Source organism: Ovis aries, chromosome 14 (assembly GCF_016772045.2).
Source record: "Ovis aries strain OAR_USU_Benz2616 breed Rambouillet chromosome 14, ARS-UI_Ramb_v3.0, whole genome shotgun sequence".
NCBI classification, from domain to species: Eukaryota; Metazoa; Chordata; class Mammalia; order Artiodactyla; family Bovidae; genus Ovis; species Ovis aries.
In genome coordinates, this window is record NC_056067.1 from 34347065 (window position 1) to 34372028 (window position 24964).

The 24964-nt window shown below is 53.5% G+C and overlaps 4 protein-coding genes across 10 annotated transcripts in view; 2 read left to right on the forward strand and 2 right to left on the reverse strand.

Annotated features, from left to right (window-relative positions):
- PHAF1 (phagosome assembly factor 1) overlaps positions 1-10285 on the forward strand; it is a 31471-nt gene extending 21186 nt beyond the window's left edge. For all 4 annotated transcript variants that reach the window (XM_060398008.1, XM_042231791.1, XM_042231792.1 and 1 more), the window contains 8 exons: positions 5287-5420; positions 5815-5898; positions 6443-6525; positions 6900-6943; positions 7321-7364; positions 7517-7575; positions 8129-8201; positions 8819-10285. In XM_060398008.1, the coding sequence (XP_060253991.1) occupies positions 5287-5420; positions 5815-5898; positions 6443-6525; positions 6900-6943; positions 7321-7364; positions 7517-7575; positions 8129-8201; positions 8819-8905 (608 nt within the window). In that variant the 3' untranslated portion in view covers positions 8906-10285. The remainder of the gene's footprint in view (positions 1-5286; positions 5421-5814; positions 5899-6442; positions 6526-6899; positions 6944-7320; positions 7365-7516; positions 7576-8128; positions 8202-8818) is intronic.
- On the reverse strand, positions 9877-13082 carry B3GNT9 (UDP-GlcNAc:betaGal beta-1,3-N-acetylglucosaminyltransferase 9). 4 transcript variants are annotated; one of them, XM_042231794.1, is made up of 2 exons: positions 12983-13082; positions 9877-12378 (listed from the first exon to the last, which is right to left on the reverse strand). In XM_042231794.1, exon 2 carries the CDS (start codon positions 12350-12352, stop codon positions 11147-11149), a length of 1206 nt encoding a protein of 401 aa, XP_042087728.1. In that variant the 5' UTR covers positions 12353-12378; positions 12983-13082; the 3' UTR covers positions 9877-11146. The 4 variants fall into 4 exon arrangements, with proteins under 4 accessions (XP_042087728.1, XP_004015108.1, XP_012045293.1 ...); XM_004015059.4 differs by lacking the exon at positions 12983-13082 and adding an exon at positions 12743-12840; XM_012189903.4 differs by lacking the exon at positions 12983-13082 and adding an exon at positions 12715-12840.
- A 1968-nt stretch (positions 13083-15050) lies between these two features.
- TRADD (TNFRSF1A associated via death domain) lies at positions 15051-21704 on the reverse strand. Its single transcript, XM_027978040.3, has 6 exons — positions 21478-21704; positions 20883-21382; positions 17412-17570; positions 16249-16526; positions 15968-16166; positions 15051-15832 (listed from the first exon to the last, which is right to left on the reverse strand). The coding sequence occupies exons 3-6, from the start codon at positions 17560-17562 to the stop codon at positions 15522-15524; spliced, it is 939 nt and encodes a 312-aa protein (XP_027833841.1). The 5' UTR covers positions 17563-17570; positions 20883-21382; positions 21478-21704; the 3' UTR covers positions 15051-15521.
- FBXL8 (F-box and leucine rich repeat protein 8) lies at positions 21006-24665 on the forward strand. Its single transcript, XM_015100473.4, has 3 exons — positions 21006-21101; positions 22590-22759; positions 23320-24665. The coding sequence occupies exons 2-3, from the start codon at positions 22608-22610 to the stop codon at positions 24290-24292; spliced, it is 1125 nt and encodes a 374-aa protein (XP_014955959.2). The 5' UTR covers positions 21006-21101; positions 22590-22607; the 3' UTR covers positions 24293-24665.
- Positions 24666-24964: the final 299 nt, after the last annotated feature.

The following is a 24964-nucleotide window of genomic DNA, read 5'->3' on the forward strand; positions in this document are numbered from 1 at the left end:
AGGAATAAGACATAGTTTTATTTTGAGCAGCTCTTATAAATGACAATAAAACTGCTTCCCTTAACATGTACATCAGCCTCTGTGTACTTAGTTTTGCGGTGGTGCCCGGGTCCTAGAGCTGTATCTTACAGGCTCAGTGTTGCGTGTTCTCTCGTTTTTCACCCTTTCTGCTCATTTCGCAGAGTAGACTGTCAAGAGGGACTTGTTGAATTGTGATTTAGCCATACCCTGCTCAGTTTTGCTGATTGCAAACAAAAAGAATTGCTGCCTTCAGTAGCCAGTCTCTCTAGGATCCACACCTCATCCTGTGATTTTCTTGTGTGGACAGTCTCAGCTCCTTCGAACTTTGGATTATGCTTAGGGGTACAGAGATCATCCAGTGTGGAGTTTGCCTCCGTGAAGAAGACCTGGGGACTGTGAGCTCCATGAAGGGGCCTATGCCTTCATGGAGCTCATAGTCTAGTCAGCCTTTGTTTGTAAGCTGGGGTCTTCCCTCAGTCTCTGCGGTATCAGTTCTCAACTGCTAAGAATCTGGCAAATAAATTGTAAACTCACTCCCCTGAACAATTAGACAGTTCAAAGACTCCAGGTTAGAAATTTCTTAAAATGTGGTTTTCTAGCCATGGCAGAGCCCAGTTACTTAAAGGAGCATTGTGCTGTGCTGTAGTTTTTGAAAGAATTGAGATGTGGCATTTCAAAAAAGAAATTGAGGTCGTCTCAGGAGGATTGCTGCTTAAAGCAGTGGGGTAATTAAGGGTGGTGTAAGTACACCAGGTGACAGCAAGAGGAGCCTGTTGAGAGTAGGGGGTCTCAGCCAGTTGTGACCACCACCCTGACAGGACAGTCCCAGCAGTCACATCACACTGCCTACAAGGTCAGTGGGGGAAACACCTTAAGTCAAGACCTCACTGAGTTATTATCCCACTCAGTACTCACTGAGAGTTCCTGTGGAGTGACTACAGTGATGCCATTCAACTGTCTTGATCCCCACAGTAATGATTCCCTCACTCAAGGGAATCAGAAACTAAAATAGTCTCTTTGAGAAACTAAGGGTACTTTTACTTGAGGAGACTTCAGATAGGGTGAGACAAGAGAGGAGACTCACCTGTGAAGGGTGCCTCCCAAACAGCCCTGTGTGGACATTCACAAGGATCTGGTACTTGCAGACTTTGGGCACACAGTCTAGCTTGACAGGACTTTCAGTGGTTTCCATAGGTCACCCAGGCTTATCAGGATTTATCAGTTTACTTCAGTTCAGTCACTGAGTCGTGTCCGACTCTTTGCGACCCCATGAACCGCAGCACACCAGGCCTCCCTGTCTATCACCAACTCCCAGAGTTCACCCAAACCCATGTCCATTGAGTCGGTGATGCCATCCAACCGTCTCATCCTCTGTTGTCCCCTTCACCTCCTGCCTCCAATCCCTCCCAGCATCAGGGTCTTTTCAAATGAGTCAGCTCTTCGCATCAGGTGGCCAAAGTATTGGAGTTTCAGCTTCAGCATCTGTCCTTCCAAAGAATATTCAGGACTGATTTCCTTTAGGATGGACTGGTTGGATCTCCTTGCAGTCCAAGGGACTCTCAAGAGTCTTCTCCAACACCACAGTTCAAAAGCATCAATTCTTCGGTGCTCAGCTTTCTTCACAGTCCAGCTCTCACATCCATTCATGACCATTGGAAAAACCATAGCCTTGACTAGATGGACCTTTGTTGGCAAAGTAATGTCTCTGCTTTTGAATATGCTATCTAGGTTGGTCATAACTTTCCTTCCAAGGAGTAAGCATCTTTTAATTTCATGGCTGCAGTCACCATCTGCAGTGATTTTGGATCCCAGAAAAATAAAGTCTGACACTGCTTCCACTGTTTCCCCATCTATTTGCCATGAAGTGATTGCACCAGATACCATGATCTTCGTTTTTTGAATGTTGAGCTTTAAGCCAACTTTTTCACTGTCTTTCACTTTCATCAAGAGGCTCTTTAGTTCTTCTTCACTTTCTGCCATAAGGGTGGTGTCATCTGCATATCTGAGGTTATTGATATTTCTCCTGGCAATCTTGATTCCAGCTTGTGCTTCTTCCATTGCAGCATTTCTCATGATGTACTCTGCATATAAGTTAAATAAGCAGGGTGACAGCATACAGCCTTGACGTACTCCTTTTCCTATTTGGAACCAGTCTGTTGTTCCATGTCCAGTTTTAACTGTTGCTTCCCTACCTGCATACAGGTTTCTCAAAAGGCAGGTCAGGTTATCTGGTATTCCCATCACTTTCAGAATTTTCCAGTTTATTGTGATCCACAGAGTCAAAGGCTTTGGCATAGTCAATAAAGCAGAAACATGTTTTTCTGGAACTCTTGCTTTTTTGATGATCCAGCGGATGTTGGCAATTTGATCTCTGGTTCCTCTGCCTTTTCTAAAACCAGCTTGAACATTGGGAAGTTCACGGTTCACGTATTGCTAAAGCCTGGCTTGGAGAATTTTGAGCATTACTTTGCTAACGTGTGAGATGAGTGCAATTGTGTGGTCGTTTGAGCATTCTTTGGCATTGCCTTTCTTTGGGATGGGAATGAAAACTGACCTTTTCCAGTCCTGTGGCCACTGCTGAGTTTTCCAAAGTTGCTGGCATATTGAGTGCAGCACTTTCACAGCATCATCTTGAAGTAACTCAACTGGAATTCCCTTCCCTGGTGGCTCAGATGGTAAAGCATCTGCCCGCAATGCGGGAGACCTGGGTTCGATCCCTGGGTTGGGAAGATCTCCTGGAGAAGGAAATGGCAACCCACTCTAGTACTCTTGCCTGGAGAATTCCATGGACGGAGGAGCCTGGTAGGCTACAGTCCATGTGGTCGCAAAGAGTCAGACACGACTGAGCGACTTCACTCACTCACTCACTCAGTTGGAAGTCAATCACCTCCACTAGCTTTGTTCGTGGTGATGCTTCCTAAGGCTCACTTGATTTCACATTCCAGGATGTCTGGCTCTAGGTGAGTAATCACACCATCGTGATTATCTGGGTTGTGAAGCTTTTTTTTGTACAGTTCTTCTGTGTATTCTTGCCACCTCTTCTTAATATCTTCTGCTTCTGTTAGGTCCATACCATTTCTGTCCTTTATCGAGCCCATCTTTGCATGAAATGTTCCCTTGTTATCTCTGATTTTCTTGAAGAGATCTCTAGTCTTTCCCATTCTGTTGTTTTCCTCTATTTCTTGGCACTGATCGCTGAGGAAGGCTTTCTTATCTCTTCTTGCTATTCTTTGGAACTCTGCATTCAGATGCTTCTGTCTTTCCTTTTCTCCTTTGCTTTTTGCTTCTCTTCTTTTCAGAGCTATTTGTAAGGCCTCCTCAGACAGCCATTTTGCTTTTTTGCATTTCTTTTCCATGGGGATGGTCTTGATCCCTGTCTCCTGTACAATGTCACGAACCTCCATTCATAGTTCATCAGGTACTCTGTCTGTCAGATCTAGTCCCTTAAATCTATTTCTCACTTCCACTGTATAATCATAAGGGATTTGATTTAGGTCATACCTGAATGGTCTAGTGGTTTTCTCCACTTTCTTCAATTTCAGTCTGAATTTGGCAATAAGGAGTTCACGATCTGAGCCACAGTCAGCTCCTAGTCTTGTTTTTGCTGACTGTATAGAGCTTCTCCATCTTTGGCTGCAAAGAATATTACCAATCTGATTTCAGTGTTGACCATCTGGTGATGTCCATGTGTAGAGTTTTCTCTTGTGTTGTTGGAAGAGGGTGTTTGCTGTGACCAGTGCATTCTCTTGGCAGAACTCTTAGCCTTTGCCCTGCTTCATTCTGTACTCCAAGGCCAAATTTGCCTATTATTCCAGGTGTTTCTTGACTTCCTACTTTTGCATTCCAGTCCCCTATAATGAAAAGGACATCTTTTTGGGGTGTTAGTTCTAGAGGGTCTTGTAGGTCTTCATAGAACTATTCAGCTTCTTCGACATTACTGGTTGGAGACATAGACTTGGATTACTGTGATATTGGATGGTTTGCCTTGGAAACGAACAGACATGATTCTGTCATTTTGGAGATTGCATCCAAGTACTGCATTTCAGACTCTTTTGTTGACCATGATGGCTACTCCATTTCTTCTAAGGGATTCCTGCCCACAGTAGTAGATACAATGGTCATCTGAATTAAATTCACCCATTGCAGTCCATCTTAGTTCACTGATTCCTAGAATGTTGACCTTAACTCTTGCCATCTCCTGTTTGCAGGATTTATACACAGGGGTTAATGTGAGCTATGCTTTTTTCCCCTGATTTACACACAGCTTTGTGTGTGAGGAGTGGGATTTGAAACAGCTTTTATTGTACAAGAAAGAGCTTTATCAGCTGTAAAGCCCCTATGCAGAGTAAGGTGATAGTGGTGATTATCACGGTACCAGAAATTATTCCTCCTCAGATTCTTAGCTTCCTTTTAAAATTTTGGGCAAAACACTCCGTCTTCCCATCCACAGAATGAGGGAAATTTTACTGTTGGTATGTTTGTTGCTATTCCACAACCACTTCTGTGTGTGTGTGTGTGTATTTAACTAGAATCATTTTTTAAATGTATTAGACAAAGTCAGAGTTTAAAGATTGTTCCCAAAGAAGAAACCTTTGGCAAATCAGGTTTTCCATTTTTACCCACTTTCCTGATTTGTCTCTTTCTGAGTGTTAGTGTTTGTAGAGTTAGGGAGTAAGTTAATGGGTGCTTAGCTCTTGGCTCTTTTATAGAGTGATGTTCCGGTCCAGTCTCAGGTTGGGGGTTACCATAGAGAAGTACTTGTTATCATAAATCCTCTATCTTGTTGGGAACCAGAAAGTGGCAGGAGATAGTGGCACCCATTTGTATATTTCCACAGCACCTGTGCTGCTCTTTGTTGTACCACAGTTGTGTGATGGTCTGATTAGAATCTTTATACCGTGAGCTCCAACGTGGGCAGAGACTGCACCTCTTTTTCTCACCGTTGCTCCCTTAGCATCTAGCAGAGTGTCTGTCCTAGCTCAGGGTGTCAATGACTAGATATTTGGTGAGTCAGTGAGTGACATTTCCAGAGCTTCATGTTACTTTTGTGGGATTGAGTCTCTGGCATTATTTTCAGTAGACAGTGATCTCCTGTAGCATCTCAAGTCCTGGTGACCTGGTATTTCTGTTTACATGCGGTCTTGCCCCTCAGCCAAACCTGATAATGCAGCATGCCGCCACTGGCCTCTCTGGGGCTCCAGACCCTGGGCTGCAGGGTTCCAGGCCCTGACTGGGAACCTCACCACCTCTACTTGTTCTCTGCAGGTTGTGGACCTGGCCTGCTAGCAGATGCCAAGATGCGGGTATTTGAACGCTCAGTGTATTTTGGTGATTCCTGTCAAGATGTTCTTAGCATGCTTGGCTCTCCACACAAGGTCTTCTACAAGTCAGAAGATAAGGTAGAGGAAATGTGTTTATCAAGTGAATAGGTGATCTTGCTCTTTTTATTTAATCAACTTGAACTTAATAGTGAATAAATATAGACTGCTGTTTTCCCATAGAACCTGTTCTATTAAAGCTAATGGAAAAAAAGTAAAAAACTGATGGAGAAGTAAATTGAAAGCTGTCTTCTGACCCCTGTTGGTCAGATTGTCCTGCCTTTCCTTGGAGACCAGGGCCCAGGCTATAGTCAACAAAGCTGTCTCGGTTGTTCAGCACCAGCATTGGGGACTCTCACACTCTTACTTACCCAACAGATGACTGTCATACAAGAAACACAACTTGTAGACTCATGTCATCCAAGAACTGTATTAATGGATTGGATTTTAATTCATTATTATTTTTCCCCAACAGATGAAGATTCATTCTCCTTCTCCTCATAAGCAAGTTCCATCCAAGTGCAATGACTACTTTTTTAACTACTTCACTCTTGGAGTGGTAAGCTGTGATTCCTTAGAGAAGTGTTCCATTTCCCTGGGGGTGTGCAGTGCGCTAGGCAGGCCTGTGTGTACACTTGCAGCTTTAACTGTGCTGGCGCATGGAAGCCATAAGGATCTGGCAGGTCCTGGCTTTCAGAACAACCAGGTTCTCTGAGCTCCTTGACAGTCAGGGGAGCCCTGAATCTTCTCATTAGCTTTTAAGGCAAAATATGTGCTCAGTTACATTTTTAATCTGGTGCTTTTTGTCAGGGAAGATCTCCCTGACCATGTTTGAGTTCCCAAGCGGTGGGAGCTGTAGCCCTCTGCCTGTGGGGCCTACTGGTACAAGGCTTGGAATGAGGACACCTGGAGATGGTTGAGTGTGTGTCATCATCCCATTGTGCTAGGCCTCAGCTGTCCCCTTGGTTGTTTTTTGGGTCAGAGCTGTTCCCCAAGAGCATCCCCGCTGTGGAGCAGGTGTCTTCGAGTAGGACATGCCCTCGAAAACCCCCTGCCCGCCTCAGTAACTTTACCCACTTGAGCATCCTTGTTTTCTATCCCAGGACATTCTCTTTGATGCGAATACACACAAAGTGAAGAAGTTTGTCCTACATACCAATTACCCTGGACATTATAATTTTAATATGTGAGTATACCTGCACCTGCCCCTCCAGGAAAGAGCTTGGGCCTTGGATGTTTGCTAATTCATGAAAAGTAAACAATTTCGTGAATGTTTTCTGTTCCTGGTGCAGTGTCCATTACCTTATATCTCTCCATTTATACCCATTTTACAAATAGAGAAATGGATTCAGAAAGCTTGGCCTCTTATCTGAGATGATAGGGTCTTCAGAGCCCCCCAGCTATGCCCTTTCTGGTTTGACTCTAGGCCCAAATCTGGCCTCTCCAGGGCTTTGAGCAGGTGTGCCCGATCCTGTTCTTCCTGGGATGCAGAGTTGAGATGTGGGGGTGGTCAGGTCTCCCAAGGGGTCCCACCTTTACCTGTCTCCCTTCTCTCTCTAGTTATCACCGCTGTGAGTTCAAGATCCCCCTAACCGTAAAGAGAGGTGAGTAGTCAGTGTTCTCAGGGTAAGGAAAGGGTTTTAGAGTCAGTCTCTCATGCTTCGAAGAGATGATGATCCTAGCAGAGAGGGTGGCAGTGGTTGGATGTGTGGGCTGTTTGCCCACCTGCTTCTCCTCAGAGCCTCAGCTCCTCTGGGTTGGGTTCTTGGTTCTGGGGGCCACATGGTTTTTGGTCTGTAGTCTCCTGGAAGCCCTTAAGGTCTTATCCTGTGCCTGTGGGATTGTTGGTTTCCAAACTTCAATCCCAGTGCATAGTGCGGCGAGGGCTGGGATCGCAGGTGGGCTGAGCCATCTGCCTGAGCAGATGTGGAACTGAGTCCAGGCCAGGCCAGCTACCAACCATGCTGTGTTCTCTTTCCAGAAAACACAGAGGGTCAGACAGAAACATGCACAACCTACAGCAAGGTGAGCACCTACTTTTCCCACCTGACACAGTCTGAAAATGAGGAGGGCACGAGCCTGCCAACAGTCCGGGTGCCTGTGTCCTTTGGGCCAGCCATTGGTCACAGTGGGGTCGGGTCCCTACTAATCCCCTGTCACCCTCATCCCTCTTGTAGTGGGACAACATCCAGGAGCTCCTGGGACACCCTGTGGAGAAGCCTGTGGTCCTGCACAGGTGAGTAGGGGTTGCTTTCTGATGGCCCCACTCAGCTCCTCACCGCCTAGAAGGACCAGGAACCCTAGCAGTGGGTATGGCTTAAAACCAGCAGGAATTTCTGATGTTGCCACACGCTTCCTGCCTTAGCCCTGTGAGTTACAACTCAGCTAACAGTTCTGCACATTTACTTGCAACCAGAGGGGCTGCCCCTTCTCCTTCCTACCTCCAGTTGCTCAGAGAGGGAGGCAGTTTGACTAGTTGTCCCCATCACACCTGCTACCTGCTTTAGTTCACAGCCCAGTACCTGGTTGCCCCGCTGTCTGAGGTGCCCTCTCCCTCCTGACTTTGTACACTCCAGTCCAATTGCATAATACCCTTCTGTGCCAGCTGGACTGCATAGGATTCGGTGCTTGAGTGAGATCAATCACTGTGCCTCGGACCTCAAGAGCCCGTGTGGGAAACACTCAGAGCCCTGAGGGACCACTGGCTAACAGCCCCTATCCCAGAGGGAACTGGATGCCCCAGCTGGCCTAGGTCTCTGCCCCTCTAATTCTGGCTTCCCTGGCCTCAGGTCCTCGTCCCCAAACAACACCAACCCTTTTGGCTCCACATTCTGCTTTGGTCTTCAGCGGATGATCTTTGAGGTAAGCCCTAGGGGTTGAGTGGCTGGTGATCATGGCAAGGACAGGCAAGTGATGGGGGAGAGAGATTGGGGATAGCCTGAGGGCCCTGCTGGGCAGGCTCATCCAACAAGATGAGGGGAAATGGGGAGCCCACATTTATATTTGAAAACATGAGTACAATAGCAAAGGGAACTGCAGGGCAAGCGGGGCTCTGTCCGGGGGCATTGCGGGGGCCTCTTTAAATGCCATATGAATGAATGTGCAGTGGGGCGAGTGGCTCTTGAGGCTCCACTGGCTGGGAGAAGAATGGGCTGTCCTTGCTTTCCCATCTGGTTGTCATACCTTTAGCAGACCCCTAGCAGTTCCAGAAGGGCTGGACAGATAGGTATGGTGAAGTTTATGTGTCCCGGAGGAACAGGTAGACACAGGGCAGAGGTGACCCTTAGCATGAACCTGGGGGTGTTGAGGGGTCAGTCCAGCCCCATGTGCAAGTGTGTTGCACACACAGGTGCTGCCTCAACTGCCTTCTCTTCCGTCACAGCCCAGGACTGATCCCACTGGGGGTTTTGTGGGAGTTTTGCTGTGCTTACATCCCTTCAACTCCTCCCCCTCGACTCACTGTCTTCTTCTTATGCCAGGTCATGCAGAACAACCACATCGCCTCGGTGACCCTTTATGGCCCCCCCAGACCTGGTGCCCACCTGAGAACCACAGAGCTCCCCTAGGAACGTCATGACCCTTGCCCCTCTGCCCAGTGGAACTGTGCATTGCATCCTGTTCAGTGGGCCACCCCGTGGGTTTTCTTGGACATCTTGCCAGTGTGGAAGGGCTGTTGTGGTATTTTGAGGTGGGGCTCGGGCTGGGCACTCTGCCATGGGGTGAGAGGCCCAGATATTCCTCAGTCCGTTCTCAGCCTGCTGGTGCCAACACGGGACACAGACTGCAAAGAGAAGCACAAACTCTGAGCCTTGATAACTGGAGCCAGGAGCTCTCAACTAACATGTAAGGAGACAGGGTTCTGTCTCCCTGTCCCACACACATTGGGAAAACTTGGGACTTTTCTGTGGCTGAGAACACAGGCACCCAGACAAGGACACGGTCCTGCCTTTGGCCCAACATTGCCACAGGACCTTTAAGGCAAGCAGGTAGCCTGTCCATAGTACTTGGTTGCGACTTTTGCACTACATCCACTTTAGTTACTTGATGAGCTGGCTGTGGCCAAGGTGGCCCACCTGCCCTTCCCTGTTTCTTTCTTGCACGCGCTCCCTGCCAGGCCCAGTAGGCACACCTAAGTGGTTAAAACACAACTTTCTACCATCAAGGTCTGTGCCCAGGCCTGGCTCTGCCCATCTTGGAGCAAGCCTTCAAAGTCACCTGTTCCCCTGCTTTGCCCCAACGTTGCTGGTGGGGCTGCATGTTTCCATTCTGTTTGCCTCTTTTATTTAATGCCAAAGTTTTAGCCAAAGACATCTTCCTCCTTTTTTGTGTGTTTCAGCATTCTGTTCTGCACTGTGGGCTTGGCTCTCCTGCCCTGACTCTGGGCAGTGTCCCCTGGCCGGGCCCTTTCACACGGCTCAAGGCCTCTGGGGCTTGTGGAGGGCTGGGCTGCTCCCTCTTCATGGGACTTGCTAAGGAAAGAAGCATATGTGCTTTAAAAATATTAATCCTTTTGAAAAGAATTGAGAAGAGAAATGTATAATTTTATCCCATTTTTAATATTTTGGTCTAGCAACTTGTGATACATAGATGACAATTTTGTGAGGTTTTTCAAATGTGTGTACATATTTTTGTAAATATGACTCTTTTGTAATTAATTCATGTACAGCCTCATTCTGTATAGTTTAACAATGAATGTGCGGGGGACCAGCCCCGGGCTCTTGTGTGACGTTCCCATGACTTCGTGACTGATTAGTGTCTTCCCGTGTGGATGGTGGCCTGGCCAGAGACCCCCACACATCCCACTGTGGGGCAGCCAGGACTCTTCCCATTCTCCTAGAATGGGGGAATCTTCCTCATGCCCTATCCATACCCCTCCTCCAATAAAGACCTGTGCCCTCAGCAACAGCTACCCATGTGCTGATGCTGGGATGTTTGTACTAAAACAAGCCTGGAGGCATTTTTTTGTTGGTTTGTTTGTTTTTGAGAAAGGGGGTGGTTGAAGAAGATGGGGAATTTTACAGCTGAAATCATCTTAGAAGAGGTTCCTTGGCTTCTCTGAAGGGGGCAGCACAGACTCCAGTGGGAGACTGGCATAGTTGCATGGGTGTAGGTTCTCCAGTGGGTAGCTGGAGGTGGGGGGAGACTTCAGGTAGGACAGTGTGCCGTCTGTGTGCCTCCACCCCAGGTGTTCCACCTAGTCCAGGGCTTAGGAGGGGCTGGCCCCAGGAAAGAAGATCTAAAGACCTAGACAGGGCAAAGACCAATTTGCAAACTGGAGGGGCAGATAGGAAGCAAAACACCTACTTTCAGACTGAGTTGTGGCAGAATGGCTGCCGGTTCCATGACGACTGAGGCCAGGCCCTTTACCCCTCGCTGTGGGGTCCAGCTTTGAGAAAGACCTGCATTTGTTGGCATCACTCTAGGGGTTCTGAACTAAGGAGCATGGTCAGACTTCATGAGCCTCTGCCGCCACCCCTCCCCCCATACATACACTCACACATCCCTGCTAGGAGGACCAAGCATATTCACCTGCTTGGCAAAGAGCCTGGTTCTTCACCACCTCAGCCCTGGCTATCTCAAAAGTGCCACCATTAGATTGGTTCCAGATCACGGCCCAGTAGAGAGGGTCAGCAGGAGCCAAGCTCAGTCTTCATTCCCTGGGCCTTCTGAAGGCAGACACCTGGATACCCCTTTATGGGGAAGAACCACATACACAGCACTAACCCGCCTGGGAAACCTACCCTTCAAGCTACCTCCCACTTATATCCTGGGTCTGAATGAGGGGGGCTTAGAGCTGTGATAGGAGGCTAGGGGCCCCACTGGAAAGGGCCAGCAGGAACAGGCCATGGACGCGCACAGGCTTGCTCGTTCGGCCCATGCAGCAGGTGCCACATAAGCCAGATGTCAGCAGCTGAGAGCCCGTGCACTACAACCAGCTCGCGATAAAAGCAGGGGTCGAAGGTGTGGAGGTGCGGTGCGGCTGAAGGTCGAGGGATGCCAAAAGTGCGGAAAGCAGGATGAGGTTCAGGCGTGAGGCGCAGGCGCTGTAGACACATGCCCAGAAAGACGTCGTCGATGGGGAAAAGCTCAACCTGTGCGCAGGCACTGGCCAGGCGGCGCAGCGTGGCCCCCGAAAGCACGAAGCCGCCGCCACCTGCGTAGGCCGGGTAGGCTGGCAGGCCATACACAGCCTCCGGGATGTAGTACTTGCTGGCCCGAACGCGGATTGGCCGCGCCTGCACGATCACGTCACCTGCAAGCAAGTCCTGCTCCGGGTCCCTCGGCGCTAGGAACTCCAGCAGGTTTCCCACGTGCACGAACACGTCGGCGTCGCCTTTAAACACGAAGCGCACGTCGGGGCAGTAGGCGGAGGCCCAGGCCAGAAAGTGGATCTCCTTGAGCGTTAGGTTGAAGAAAGTGTCGTCGAAGGCCCAGAGCAGGATGTCCGCGTACGCGCGGCTCTCGGCACGCAGCAGGGCGCTCCAGTGCGTTTGAGTGCCCGCTTCCGCCTCACCCCCGACAGTGCCTGTGCCCCTGGGTACGCCCAACAAGAACACCCGGCGCACTAGCGCCCCCTGCACGCGCCCCTCAGCACCCCACGTCTGGCGCACGGCCTGGCGCCGCTCGAAGTCGGCCGCCACCGACTTGACGGCGATGAGCAGGTCGGGTCCGCGGGGGAACGCGCCATTTCCTTGGCACTTGTGCGGCTGATTAATGAGGAGAGGGAAGCGCCGCTGGTCCTTGGCGCGCAGATAGCGGCCGAAGTCAAACGGTCCCGTGGGCGTGGGCGGCTCCGGCGTATCCCCTTCGTAGGCCGGAGGGGCTGCACCCGTGTCCGGGGCCTGAAATACACGGAGCCCGGGGGTGGGCCCTGGCGCCGCCCTCCCTTGTGCTCGCGGCGCGCTTGTCGTCGGGGCTGCGCCTTCGTGCTGCGCGTAGAGCAGGAGGCCGAGGGTGGTGCCGAGGAGCAGCGTGAGCAACGCTTCTCGGCGTAGGCGCAGCCTCCGCCTCATGTCAGCCTGGCCGGCGCTCGCGCCCCCTGCGGAGAGACTCAGTCAGGGGCTCGCGACGTGGAAGCCAACAGCCGGCGGGGGCTCCCGCCCCGCGCTCCCGGAAGGGAGGCCGCGGGAGGCCACAGGCCAGGGTCTCCGGCTACTGGTCGTTCACCCCCCTCCGGGTCCTCCTATACTGGACCCTAACTCCCCCCACTGGGATGGACACCCTGAAAGGACAAGAGGTTCTTCCTCTTAGCCGTCTGCCACTCTTTCAGCTCCGGCCCAGGACGGTGCCCCAGAGCCCGGCCGAGAGTCGCGGAGCCTCGGCCCCACCCCCTTCCCGCGCTGAGGCCGAATCCCTTCCACCCATCCCTACCCACCACGGCGGTCCTTGGGATCCTGACACACCTTCTGCCCTTGGGAGTGGCGCGGCCCCGGATGCCGAGGCCTCCGGGGCTCAGCGCAGGGTCCCAAGGGCGGCCATGGACGGGGCCTGGGCCAAATGCAGCGTTGGCAGGAAGGGGGGCCAGGGCCGCTGCCACGTGACCCTACAGCTGTGTGCGCCCGGACATCTGGAGCTCAGCTCCGCCCTGGCGCCGCGGGAAAGCTGTCTCCAAGTGGAGACTAATCTCTGAAAGGGATCCTCACGGTCAGTTCTTTCTCCGGAAGGCTCAAAGAGGTGAGTTCTGGTCTTCTTTCTGACTTAAACTCCCCAATTCTGCCTTTGCAGGGGACAGGAAGAAGCGCTAGCCTTTTTGGTTAGTTGCCCCACCCTTGCCTCTCCAGAGCCGGAAGGGCCTGGGCTGGCAGGAGCCCCAGCGCAGGCGGGCTTGGCATCCTCCGGCCCCTCCCAGGCCATCCTTGGAAGTGCCTCTTTTCTGTGTACCAGGAGCCCTGGTTCCCCAGGTACATGGAACCTTCCTTCCTCCTGGTTCTGCCATGCCCACCAGCAGACACACCACACACACAAGGACCAAGACGACTGCTTGCTCAGTTCTCACAGCCTTGAAGCAGCTGTCATGGGTCATGCCCAGATGGGGGTTCTCCTTCTCAGGGAGTCAGGTGACTCGCCCAGGATCAGACAGACAGAAGGTAAGAGCACTGCCCAGGACTTCTGGAATTCCATCCAGGACTCGTTCCTCTGTCCTCCCTTGCCCCTCTCCCTACCCATCCTCAGGGTACAGGAGAGGGGGCTAACCCTGTCTGCTTTAACTTCACAGGTGAGCACTTCAATCTGTCTCTGCAGAAGCAGTTCTGAGTCCTCTAGTCCCTAGTGGCCCAGGCCAGCATAGCCTCCTGCAGGAGGAAATCATCACGCCTGGGCCCACTGCAGGCCAGACAGGCTGGCAGGGATTGGTTCAGCTTGGGGAACTCCAGAAGTAGGTCAGTGTGCAAAGGGTTTGATCGGAACCCAGGCGGGCAGAGTTGAAGACTGAGAGGCCAGACCTTGCCCAGCTATGCTGCCACCTCTCTCTCCCTGGAACTCAGAGCCTCCTGGCCCCACCCAGTGGGGACTGGAGTAGACAACCCCACCCCCACCCCCAACCCCACCCCAGAGTTTCTGAGGGCAGACTAGGGAACCAACACTGCTACCCAGCGCCATCTTCTTTCCCAGTGGTGACTGCTCCTTCTGACTTCTTTCCACCAATGTTCTCCCTTCCAAAATAAACCCTCCATCCTGGGCCTCACCCTCCTGCTCACAGACTTTTCAGGAGTCCTCTCCTATCTGTGGCTTTCCCTATGGCTTCCACTCCCATCCCTCCTGTGCTCTGGTATCAGACTGTCCCCACTATGTCCCAGAAACAGCCTCCACCTAGTAACCTTTTCCGTGACTCCAGTGGACACTCCTCAGCCTTCACAAATTCTCAGCCTCCATCACAGCAGGTACAGCCATTCTTCTGTCTTCCAATCTGGTTTTCCTCCTTCCTCTTTGGGTTGCTCTTTTTTCCAGTTGGTGTCCTTCAGGACCTCCCCCTGGGCTGTCCCACCTACTCCCACCTGTACGTTTCAGTCCTTACACTTGACCCTCTCCTGAACTCAAAACTACAGCTCTAGCTATCCTTGAACTCCTGGTGTTCGACAGGAACATTACGCCCAGCTTGTCCCAAACAGAGCAAGCGCTTCCCCTTCCAGGGCCCCTATTTCAGCAAGCAGATCACGCCTCCCATCTAACTGGAAACTCAGAAACTCTGGAGTGCTCTCCTCATTCAGTGTCACCAGGCCTGTTGTCCTTTGTCCTAAACAACTCTCAGTGTTCATCCTTTCCCTCCATCTCTGCTACCAACTGCCTCAGCCTGGGGACTGTACTCTCTCCCTCTGAATCCTCACTCCCAGCCTGAACTGTCAAACCCCTTTAAAGGCCTCTCACTTGCCTCTGGATAAAATCCAAACTCTTGTAAAATGCCTCTACCTCCCCCACTCTCCAATAGGTCTCTGCAAATCCACCCACTCCTAGATCCAGCCGCTGTAAACCTTCTGTTCTAACACTCCCTCCCTCTCACCTTCCTCAAGACTTCACCTGAGGCTGGCCATGTCAAGAATACTGCCCTTCTCTCATTCCACCCCCCACCAATAGTCGCACTCATTTCTCCCCAAGGAAGCCTAACCCCTAGCCTGGGTTAGGCCCCTGCTCAGGTTCCCACAATGCCTTGTATTTTTCACATCCAAAAAATGGGTAGTATTTTATTACTTTATATTCAGAGTTGCACACTGAGTGTGAACTGACGACAGACAAGAATTGTGTGTTTTATTCACCACAGTATTTGCAGCACCCAGGATGATGCCTAGGATACAGCAGGTCCTTAATGAATAATAATGAATGAAGAGGTAAAGTCTGGCTGAAAGCCCTTCTTCTAGGGTGGCAGAAGGTGAAGCAGACCTTGCAGCACGTCTGTTCGAGATACTAGGACAGAGACCCATTCACTTTGTCTCTATCCTAGTATCTAGAACACAACGCCCAGTGGCACCCCCCAGACATGGTGGGTGCTTGTCTGACTCCTGGAGAGGGCCGCCATCATCTCTGCGCAGCAGCTCCAGCAGCTCAGCTAAGTGGGGTTGCTAAGTGTGGTCCAGAGTCGCATGGTGGACAAGAGGTCAGCAGTAGCAGCAGAAGGCACCCTACTGTCATCCAGGTGCTCCAAACCTTGACTGGGCAACTGACCGACCTCCCCTTTCTCTGGTACTCAGCCTAGACCAGGCTGCCCTCAGGATTTGCCAGGCCCAGCAAGTCCTCCGCCAGGCTGGTGAGCTCGTTCTCCTCGAGCGCCTCCACCAGGCGCTGCAGCGTGGCGCGGCGGCCCTCGGCCTGCACAAAGCGCCGCAGCAGCTGGAAGGCCTGCTCGTACAGCCCTTCGCGCTCGTATTCATAGGCCAGTGAGTCCAGCGCCGGGTCCCGCAGCGCGCGGCAGCTGCGCTGCAGAGAGCGCCCCACCTTGCGCCACTTGAGGCCCACGGAGCGGGCGAACTTCTGTTGATCCTGCAGGTTCAGCGGCCGGTTCACTGCAGAGAGAGTGGGGAGGGAGTGAGCTCGGGATACCCTTCCATCCCCGCCATGACTACCCCGTCCAGACCTCGCCCCTCCCCAAGCTTCATCCTCCTGAGGATCCTGCCTTTCCCTCTCTCCGGGAGTCTCACCTATGGGCTGACCCTGGAACAAAAAAGTCTGGCCAGGCGGCGGTGGTGGCGGTTTCTCCTCCGGCGGAGAAGGTGCCAGAGACTGCGAGGGGGCTGGAGTGCCTTGCACATCGCTCCCTTGGCCCGCCGCCGAGCCGCACTTCAGATTCCTGAGCGCATCCTCCAACTCGGTGAGTTCCTCATCCCGGAGCCGGTCAGGCTAAAGAGGAGAGTGTGGCGTCGGTGGAGGTCTCCGCAGCGAATTCCCGCCCCACCCTACACTGGCCCCAGCCCGGCCGCACCTTCTGGGCGCATATGCAGTTCAAACAGCGCTCCTCGTCGGTCAGCAAGGCATCCAGCTGCTCGGCGCCAGCGCGCAGCTCCAGTTGCAACGGCACCGAGTTCAGGGCCAGTGCCCGAGCCAGGCACCCTTGCAGCGTGGCTCGCAGCGCCCCCTCGCGGTAGGCGCGGAGGAAGCGGCTGCACGCCAGGCGCCCGCTGAAACGCAGTTGCACGATCAACTGCGGGTCGCTGCGGTGGATCTTGAGCATCTGCAGCACGTCAGGGCTCCCGCCACTCTCTGCGGAGGGGGCCAGTCAGGCGCCATGCGGTCGCCATGCGGGGCCATGCTCCATGAGGCCAGAGAAGGAATGAAGCCTGAGATGAGACGCCTACCCCATCCCCAGACACTTACAGGCGCGGGTATACCCCAGAGCTCCCGGCTGGGAAGCAGAATGATGAGGCAAACAGCAACAACCCAGAATAAAGGGCAGGACCTATCACAGGGATCACCCTGAGACGGAGTGGGTGCCACTCTCGCTGCATCCCTGAAGCCTCAAATGAGGGTTGGCAAAAGGGTCGTGGAAGAGACTGCAGTATAGAAAGGGGCATTTGCCCGGGGCAGCGAAGACCTCTGGGTAGGCAGCTGGCCATGCAGTGGGCGGGAGGTTTCAGGTCTTCCGCCTCCTAGTACTGCTTCCCCCCTCCCAAGGAGAGGGGCTCTCGCTGTTCTGAGGCTGGGGCCAGATCCCCCAACCTCCTGTGGCCTCTGCCCTGAGATGGGAAAAGTAGGCTGGAAAGGGAGGTACTGGGGAAGGGTCTTGGGCAAGGAGTGCTGCAGTGAGAGAGGAAAAGGAGAGAGAGTGTGTAAGATTAGTAGAAAGCAGTGAGCAAGCAGCCTGAGTTGGGGGGGGCGGTGCATGGAGTAGGGGGATATTAGTGCACACATAGGTAGACTACACACAGACACAGGAATACAAGTCTATACCGAAGGGCACTTATGCGTTCCAGAGAAGACTACGTAACCGGGCATCCTCCTGTCATCCCCAAGGAATCTTTTCCTCAAAGCAGTGATTAAGCACAAGCCCACAGAGTTGAAGAGGTAGGGGTGCGTTTCAGTCCCTGGCCCCGCCCACAAAAGCCCCAGGCCGCCGTTTCTTCCCCAAGTGCCTGCCCAGCCACACACCTGCCAGGGCAGTCCGGAGAGCCCTGTACATTCCTACTTTCTGCTGCTGGTGAGCGTAGGCATCGGACAAGACCACTTTGTCCAGCGAGGACTCCACAAACAGGTATGCGCTGCCCACCCACTCCTCAAGCCCATTTGACCCAGCCGCCATCTTGCCTCCTGGGGACAGAAATAGGCATTCAGATCACCCCCCGGCCCAGCCCTGGAGACAGCTTTCCAGTCCCACGTGGCCCAGCTGTCCCCAGCCAGCTGGCACACTTGTGAAGGTAAATTCATAGTCCCCTAGGCAGTTCCTTTTGCTTCTGGTCCCAGCTCGGCTAAGAGCCGTAGTCAGGACTGTCCCTCCACTGCCTTCTCTGAGAAAGAGCCCAGGGTCACAGGGGTGAGACAGGAGAGGGACAATGTTGCAGTAAAAGGAAAGAAGTTCTGCTCCCCTCCTCAGGGCAGGGTGTCTCTCTTTTCAAAGCTGACTGGAGACACCCTCCTCCTGGATGGTGTCTACGCCCCACAGCACAAGCAGACTCATGTCCTGGTATGCCTTCAGTTCAAATTTGAGGATCCCTGCAGGAGAAGGCAATGGCACCCCACTCCAGTACTCTTGCCTGGAAACTCCCATGGACAGAGGAGCCTGGTAGGCTGCAGTCCATGGGGTCGCGAAGAGTCTGACACGACTGAGTGACTTCACTTTCACTTTTCATTTTCATGCATTGGAGAAGGAAATGGCAACCCACTCCAGCGTTCTTGCCTGGAGGATCCCAGGGACGGGGGAGCCTGGTGGGCTGCCGTCTCTGGGGTCGCACAGAGTCGGACATGTAACAAGCGATGCAGCGGTGGCAGCAGGGATCCCAGAGCCCCCCACTTAGGTTTCTTCTCAGGCATTCCTGCTGTACCTCCTGGTTTCACTTCAAAGGACACCTGTAGTTTGCACCTGCCTAGATTCTCTACCACAGTCCTGACTGACCTCTGGGGACTTCCCTCTACCCTTTTCTCAATCCACAGGCCTGTTGGAAGGACCAACCTTGCTCCTGACGTCCAGCCTAGCCAATCTGGATCTTCCATTCACCTTCCTGAAATGGTTTGTTCTGGGTTGGGCATAGGATTCCTATTGGACCTATCAGAATCAACCTGCAATTTGGGCTTCCCTGGTGGCTCAGTCAGTAAAGTGTCTGCCTTCAATGCAGGAGACCTGGGTTCAATCCCTGAGTTGGGAAGATCCCCTGGAGAAGGAAATGGCAACCCACTCCAGTATTCATGCCTGGAGAATCCCATGGAAGGAGCCTGGTGGCTAGTCTGTGGACTGTCACACACGACTTAGCAACTAACCCAATAGGAAAGAGGAACAAGTTTCCCTTTCCTATCTTTAAGCTGAGCTAGAAGGAAGGGAAGGTCTCCTTTGCTGTTCTCAGCCTGACTGAAAATGAAACTGGCATAGAAAGCTACAGAGCCAAGAGATGAAGAAGTGTACCCCTAACCACACCATGTCCGTGGCTCTAGGTGCATCTTGGACTTTTCTGTTATGTGAATTAAATCATTCCTTTTTAGTCTCAAGTCTTTTAGTCTCTTGTCTGATGCCGTTCAAGTTGTTCTGATACAGGCTCCTTCTCTGTCTAAACACAGTCAGGGCCCTTGGCATTAGCATCTCCTCAATCTATCTTCAACAAAATCCTAGCTCTAGATCAAGGAGCAAAACTCTCAGTCAGGGAGCCATGGCACTGGCCTGAAAGTTGCCTCCCAGCTACAGCACTATGAGCGACAGGTGGAGAACTGCCCTGCCTCTTCCTTCAGACCTTACCCGAGGCAACATTATACCCTCTTCCTAGAAAAATGGGTTCAAGGGAATTCCCTGGTGGTCCGGTGGTTAGGACTCGGTGCTTTCACTGCCAAGGGCCTGGGTTCAATCCCTGGTCAGGGAACTAAGATCCCTCAAGCTGTGAGGTACAGCTGGCAAATTTAAAAAAATAGTAATAAAGGAAAAGAGAAATGGCGCCCTCCACTTTCACCCAGACCTGGCAGGAAGAATGATACCTGATAACCCTACCCTGAGTTTGAGCACAGGGAACATATCTTTTGACCAGCTCCCCCCATAATCTTTTGGTAGAAAACTTACTAATACTTGTGTGTTTATCCAAAACAATAGAAATTAACAAAAAAATTAGCATTGTTTATTTGTCTTGGGGAAGGGGGAGATTGGGGTTGTTTTTATTTTCATTTAAATATTCTACTTTATGCAAAATAGAGACATTTCTTTTGTATTAAAAAGGCATATTTGTTTTTCTTAAAAAGCAAAACAAAACAAAAACAGGGTAGATGACAAGTGGGACCAAGAGCAGTAGAGAGACAAGTGGGAAGTCCTGGGGTATTGGCCCAGAGTGGAGAAGTGGGAACCTGGCCCCAAAACATTTTCTCTTTCGCATCTGTTTAGCCCCTTGACTGGAGGGTGCTGACCCCATAGGGTGGGTAAGTAAGGGCAGGACAAGACAGTCCTCTGCCCAACTGGCCAGCCTGCAGGACACTGCAAACCAAGAGGAGGGGGAATCTCTGTCATACTCTCTAGGACTGTAGAAGTCAAACAGCCTGATAACTGTTGAGAAGTGGCAGGGGTGGGGCGGGGTGAGAGGCGGGCCTTGGCTCGCTAAGCCCCCTTGAGAACTGTGTCCCTTCACAGAAGCCCCTCCTCGGGAAGCCCCGCGCCCCACCCACCTGGAGTCCGCCTCTCTACCAGCGGGGCTCGCTGGGGTCCTGGGAACCCTTAGTTGGGCTGAGATCGTAAGGGACACATGGGTACCGACTCAGGAAAATATGCCCCTGCCATCGGTAGCCAGCCGGCGCAGCGCTCCATTAACACTGATAGAAGATGAGATGGTTGGATGGCATCACTGACTCAGTGGACATGAGTTTGAGGAAACTCTGAGAGATGGTGAAGGACAGGGAAGCCTGGCGTGCTACAATCCACGGGGTCGCAAAGAGTTGGACACGACTTAGCGACTGAACAGTAACTGTCCTGAGTAGCTCCGCTTCTGGCCGGCTAGGCGGTGACGACCTGCAGGCGTGGCCTCTCAAGGATTGAAAAGCTGCTAGTCCCAGCATCTACTCAAGCAGAGCCTCTCAGAGCTCTAGAGGGGAGCTCTCCGGCCTCCCACTAGCCCACCCTCCTGCTGGAGTTTCGCGCTTGCTACTGGCTCTAACCGGCAAGGGGTTTCTCTCGAATGTCTGTTCAGAACCAGCACCACCCCGTCCTCTCACCCACAGGGCCCTGCCGCCCCTTGAAAGCCCCTATGGGACAAGGCACTCGCAGGGGTCAGCGTCGGTACCCTCGCTCCAGCCTCCAACGGAAACAGCCCAATAGGCCACCACCACCACCACCTGACCCGAGCAGCCGCGGGTGACAACCGCACCGCGCCCGTGCTCCTGAGCCAGGATCCGCCTCGGCTCCTGCCCGCAACGGAAAGCCCACCCACCCTCTGCACTAACCTGGCCGCCTGGGCCCGGCCTGGATTCCCACGCCCGCCGGCTTCCACTGGACTCGCGCTGCTTCCGGGTGTGCGCGGAGCGCAGGGGCGGCACCCCAGTCCGAGCCGCCCCGTCCGTCCCGGCGTCCCGCCCCCCGGGTTCCCCGCGGTTCCTTCCCGCCACCGTCCTCTGCGGCCAGTACCCAGCCTCTGGGCAAAGCCCACCCGATCCGCTGCGCAGGTAAGACACTGGCGCCTGAGGTCAAACAGCAGGCAGAACTGCCCGCGGCAAGGGACTTCGAGGACTCGCGGTTCTTACGAGGCCGGAGGGCCCTAGGGTGAGAGCCGATCCTCTTCCTCCAGCGGGTAACGGATGGAGCAACGAGGGGGCGTCCCCTTCTGGGTTGGTCGAGCTCCTCTGATTCTACCTGACACTCTGAACTGGGTGCTAAGTTCAAGCGTGGCGGAGGGTATCAGAAACTCCCGGTACTCGAGACACAAATTCCAGCAGGGACAGTTAGCCTAGAAAATAGAAAATTGGCCAGTGGCGTCAAACGTTCTGTACGAAAACCTTTAAGCACCTTAAACTAAAATTGGCAACTTCAAAAAGGACGCACAGTCTCCAACAAAGGCCGCGCTCTGATGTGGGTCTGCGGAATTCCAGTGGAGCCTAAACCGCCTGGGCTGCTCGGGGTTCAGGATCGGAATTTGAATCCAGAGTCCCTCAGGCCCTCACAACCCCAAGATTTTCTCTGCCTCGCTGGCCTCTCATTGGAAGAATCCATGTTGTCTCCCCCAGTGAAGTGGAGGAAGGAGCCTCCCTTCTCCTTGCGTATTCAGCTATGCCCCACCCGCACCTCTGCTTCCTGATTGGCTCCTGCACCCTGCCAATTAAAAGTTTTCCTTAATGTTCCCGCCCTATTAACCCTGCCGTCACTCTCTAGTGACGGGTGGGACTAGGACCGGGTTTCTCAACTTGGGACCTGTGGCATACACCTGCACGTGTTGAAATTCATATTCCTGGGCCCTACTGTTTGAGGAGAGCTTGATTTAGTAGGTGGGGCCATGAAATCTGTAGTGTGAACAAATGTCCAGCGCCCTTTTAGAAGCCATTTCAATGGCCCTTGGTGCTTGGGCTCCATCGTTCCCTAAGTACTCAGGGTCTAAGTTGGGAGGCAAGCAGTTCAGCGATCTCTGTAAGACTAGTCCGGGCTCTCTGGCCGCCGTGATGGTGCTTTAGAGGGAGACTGGGACGAGGGGTTGGGGAAGACGTGGTGGTCTGGAGTCAGGGCCTGGGCAATGGCCCTCCAACTTCCTCAGAGAAGACTGGTTACTAGGAGAAAGATCTGACAGCATCGTCCCAAATCCGGGTATTTGGTTTTATCAACCTGGTGCGTGGATCGTGGTTGAGTTCCTCCTAATAGAATATTATAAAACGTGGATTTGTTCAACAAGTGAGAACATAGTTTAAAGGAAGAATCAGAAATGCTCAGCATCCCAGGCAGATTTAATGGGTCTGAGATCTGTGTACACAGTCCCAGGCTTGGTTTAATAGCTTGGTTACATCTCTGCTGTCACGGTCTTGAAATCCTCGATAATATTTTAAACAGAGAGACCCACATTTTCATTTTGCACTGGGCTCTGCAAATTTATGTAGCGGATCCTGGGCCCCAAGCATTTCTACACATAGGCTCCAGGTGTTCCCCTCAATACTGTGGCCTTCCTGCAGGGGGGCCCCCACCTGGCCATGGCCGAGCCCGGAGAACAGCTGCCGGAGGAGGTGCTGGTGCTCATCTTCCGCCACCTGCCCCTGCCTGACCGCGCTGCTGCAGCGAGGGTCTGCAGAGCTTGGGCTGCCGCTGCCACCTGCAGCGCTGTGTGGCACGACACGAGCATCAGGTGAGCAGGTTCTTCCCCCTCCCACCTTCTCCCAGTCTTGGTAGAGTCAGAGGTTGGGGAGATGCAGTGACTCTTCCTCATATTAAAAAGCGTCATTTCTAACATTGGCCACCTACTGTGTACCAACCATTGTTCTAAGGGCCTTACATATACCAATCTTTCTAATCCTCACAAACACTTTATGTGATGTACGGGTATTATTATTATCTCCATCGCACAGATAAAATTTGAGGCAGAGAGATTTAACTACTTCCTCACTCTATTGAGAAATGACAGGCAGAACGTGAATGCGGCTGCCCACAGGCCCCGCCCCGCCTCCTGAAAGACCAATGAGAAAGCCCATTTTCTAAAATATCCTGGCTCTCTCTGGCACGGTTTCAACTGGCGGCAGATGCGTCTGAAGGAAGGGATAGGGTTCCCTCCTAGCATACCTAGGAGTGACCAGGCACGGTCGGAACAGGGAGGTGTGTGGGTAGGGGGCAGTAAGTGGGGATGGTAACCGGAACCCAGAGAGAGGGACTTGGCCGGCCATGCCTTTTCTCCACCACTCTACCCCCAAGTTGCGATTGTGAGCTGGAAGGCATGCTGCCGCCGTATCTGTCCGCCTGCCTTGACCACGTTCAGAATCTATGGCTGGAATTTGAGCCGTCGAGAAAGTCGAGTCGCCGGGCGGCCACAGACTTACTGGCTGCACTGGCGGGCCGTACCCCCGGGCTGCGAGGCCTGTGCCTGGAATGCCGCGGAGAAAAGCCGCTCTTCGACGCCGGCCGCGACGTCCTGGACGCGGTGCACGCCCTCTGTGGGGCGGCCGGTGCGCTGCGCCACCTCGACCTGCGGCGCCTGCCCTTCTCACTGGACGACGCGCTGGTGCTGCAGGTGGCACACGGTTGTCCGGAGCTCCGCAGCCTTTTTCTGGATAACAGAACGCTGGTGGGCAGCGTAGGGCCGGGGTCCGTGCTCGAGCTACTAGAGGCCTGTCCCTGCCTGCGCGCCCTTGGCCTGCATCTGGCCAGCCTGTCGCGCACCGCGCTCGAGGCACTGGCGGCGCCAGAGCGCGCGCCTTTCGAGCTCCTCGCCCTGCGGTGCGCGTGTCCGGAAGACGCACGCGCGCCCCCCCTGCCTGATGAAGCCTGGGCCGCGTTGAGCCGCCGCCATCCGGGACTGGAGGTAGAGCTGGAGCTAGAGCCGGTGCTGCCTGCAGAGAGCGTGACGCGCGTCCTGCAGCCGGCCGTACCGGTGGCTGCGCTGCGCCTCAGCCTCTCTGGGGACACCGTAGGCCCAGTGCGCTTCGCGGCGCGCCACTACGCCGCAACATTGCGCGCCCTTGAGGTGCGCGCCGCTGCCTCGGCCGAGCTGGACGCCGCACTGGAGGAGCTGGCAGCTCGCTGCGCGGGCCTGCGTGAGGTGCACTGCTTCTGCGTGGTGCGACCTTCCGTGCTGCACGCCTTCCGCGCGCGCTGCCCGCGCCTGCGCAGCTACACGCTCAAGCTAACGCGGGAGCCCCATCCCTGGCGGCCCACGCTTGTGGCGTGATGGGACAAACGCTCTTTCCGCTCCCTGCGGACGTGTGTCCTCTGAAATGCTGCGTGGGTTTGCCCAGGGGCGGGCCAGCTGCTCGCCCTCTCCTCTGTTACTCTTGCCTCTTGTCCTTCTCGAGGATTGGAGCCTATGGAGTGGCGTTGGTACCGGTCCAGGGCACCCTGAGCCCACTCGTTGCTTTCAACATCTGCAGACACTCACTGTCCCTGCAGTACACAGATCACCCTTCTCCAATCCCAGTCCTCTGCAAAAGTGTCGCTAGCTCGGCGGCCCTGGCGTGGGGGGAGGGAGGGCACTGGCTCAAGTGTGCCTCAGGGGGTGTGTGTATTAGTGCCTTCGGAGTGTGAAATAAACAAATCAAGCATTATCTCTGCGTCCTGTGAAAGGCCGGGTCTGCTCTGAACTGACAGAGGCTGGAAGAGGGGTAGGGAGGGTTTGAGACCTCAAGGTCCATTTCTACCGGTGCGGCTGCAGCGGTCAGGGTCGGGGTCCTGGCATCTTCGGAATGACAGCGTCCCAGGTTCCGCGGGAGGGTGTCTGCTTCTCCTCCCCACCCTCGCCCGCTCCTATCTGCCCCTCTACCGCTTGGCTGTGCCCATTGCATTGCTTTCCCAGCCTACATCAGGCTGTGTACGCTCGATTTCTCCCAAAGAACACAACAGCAAA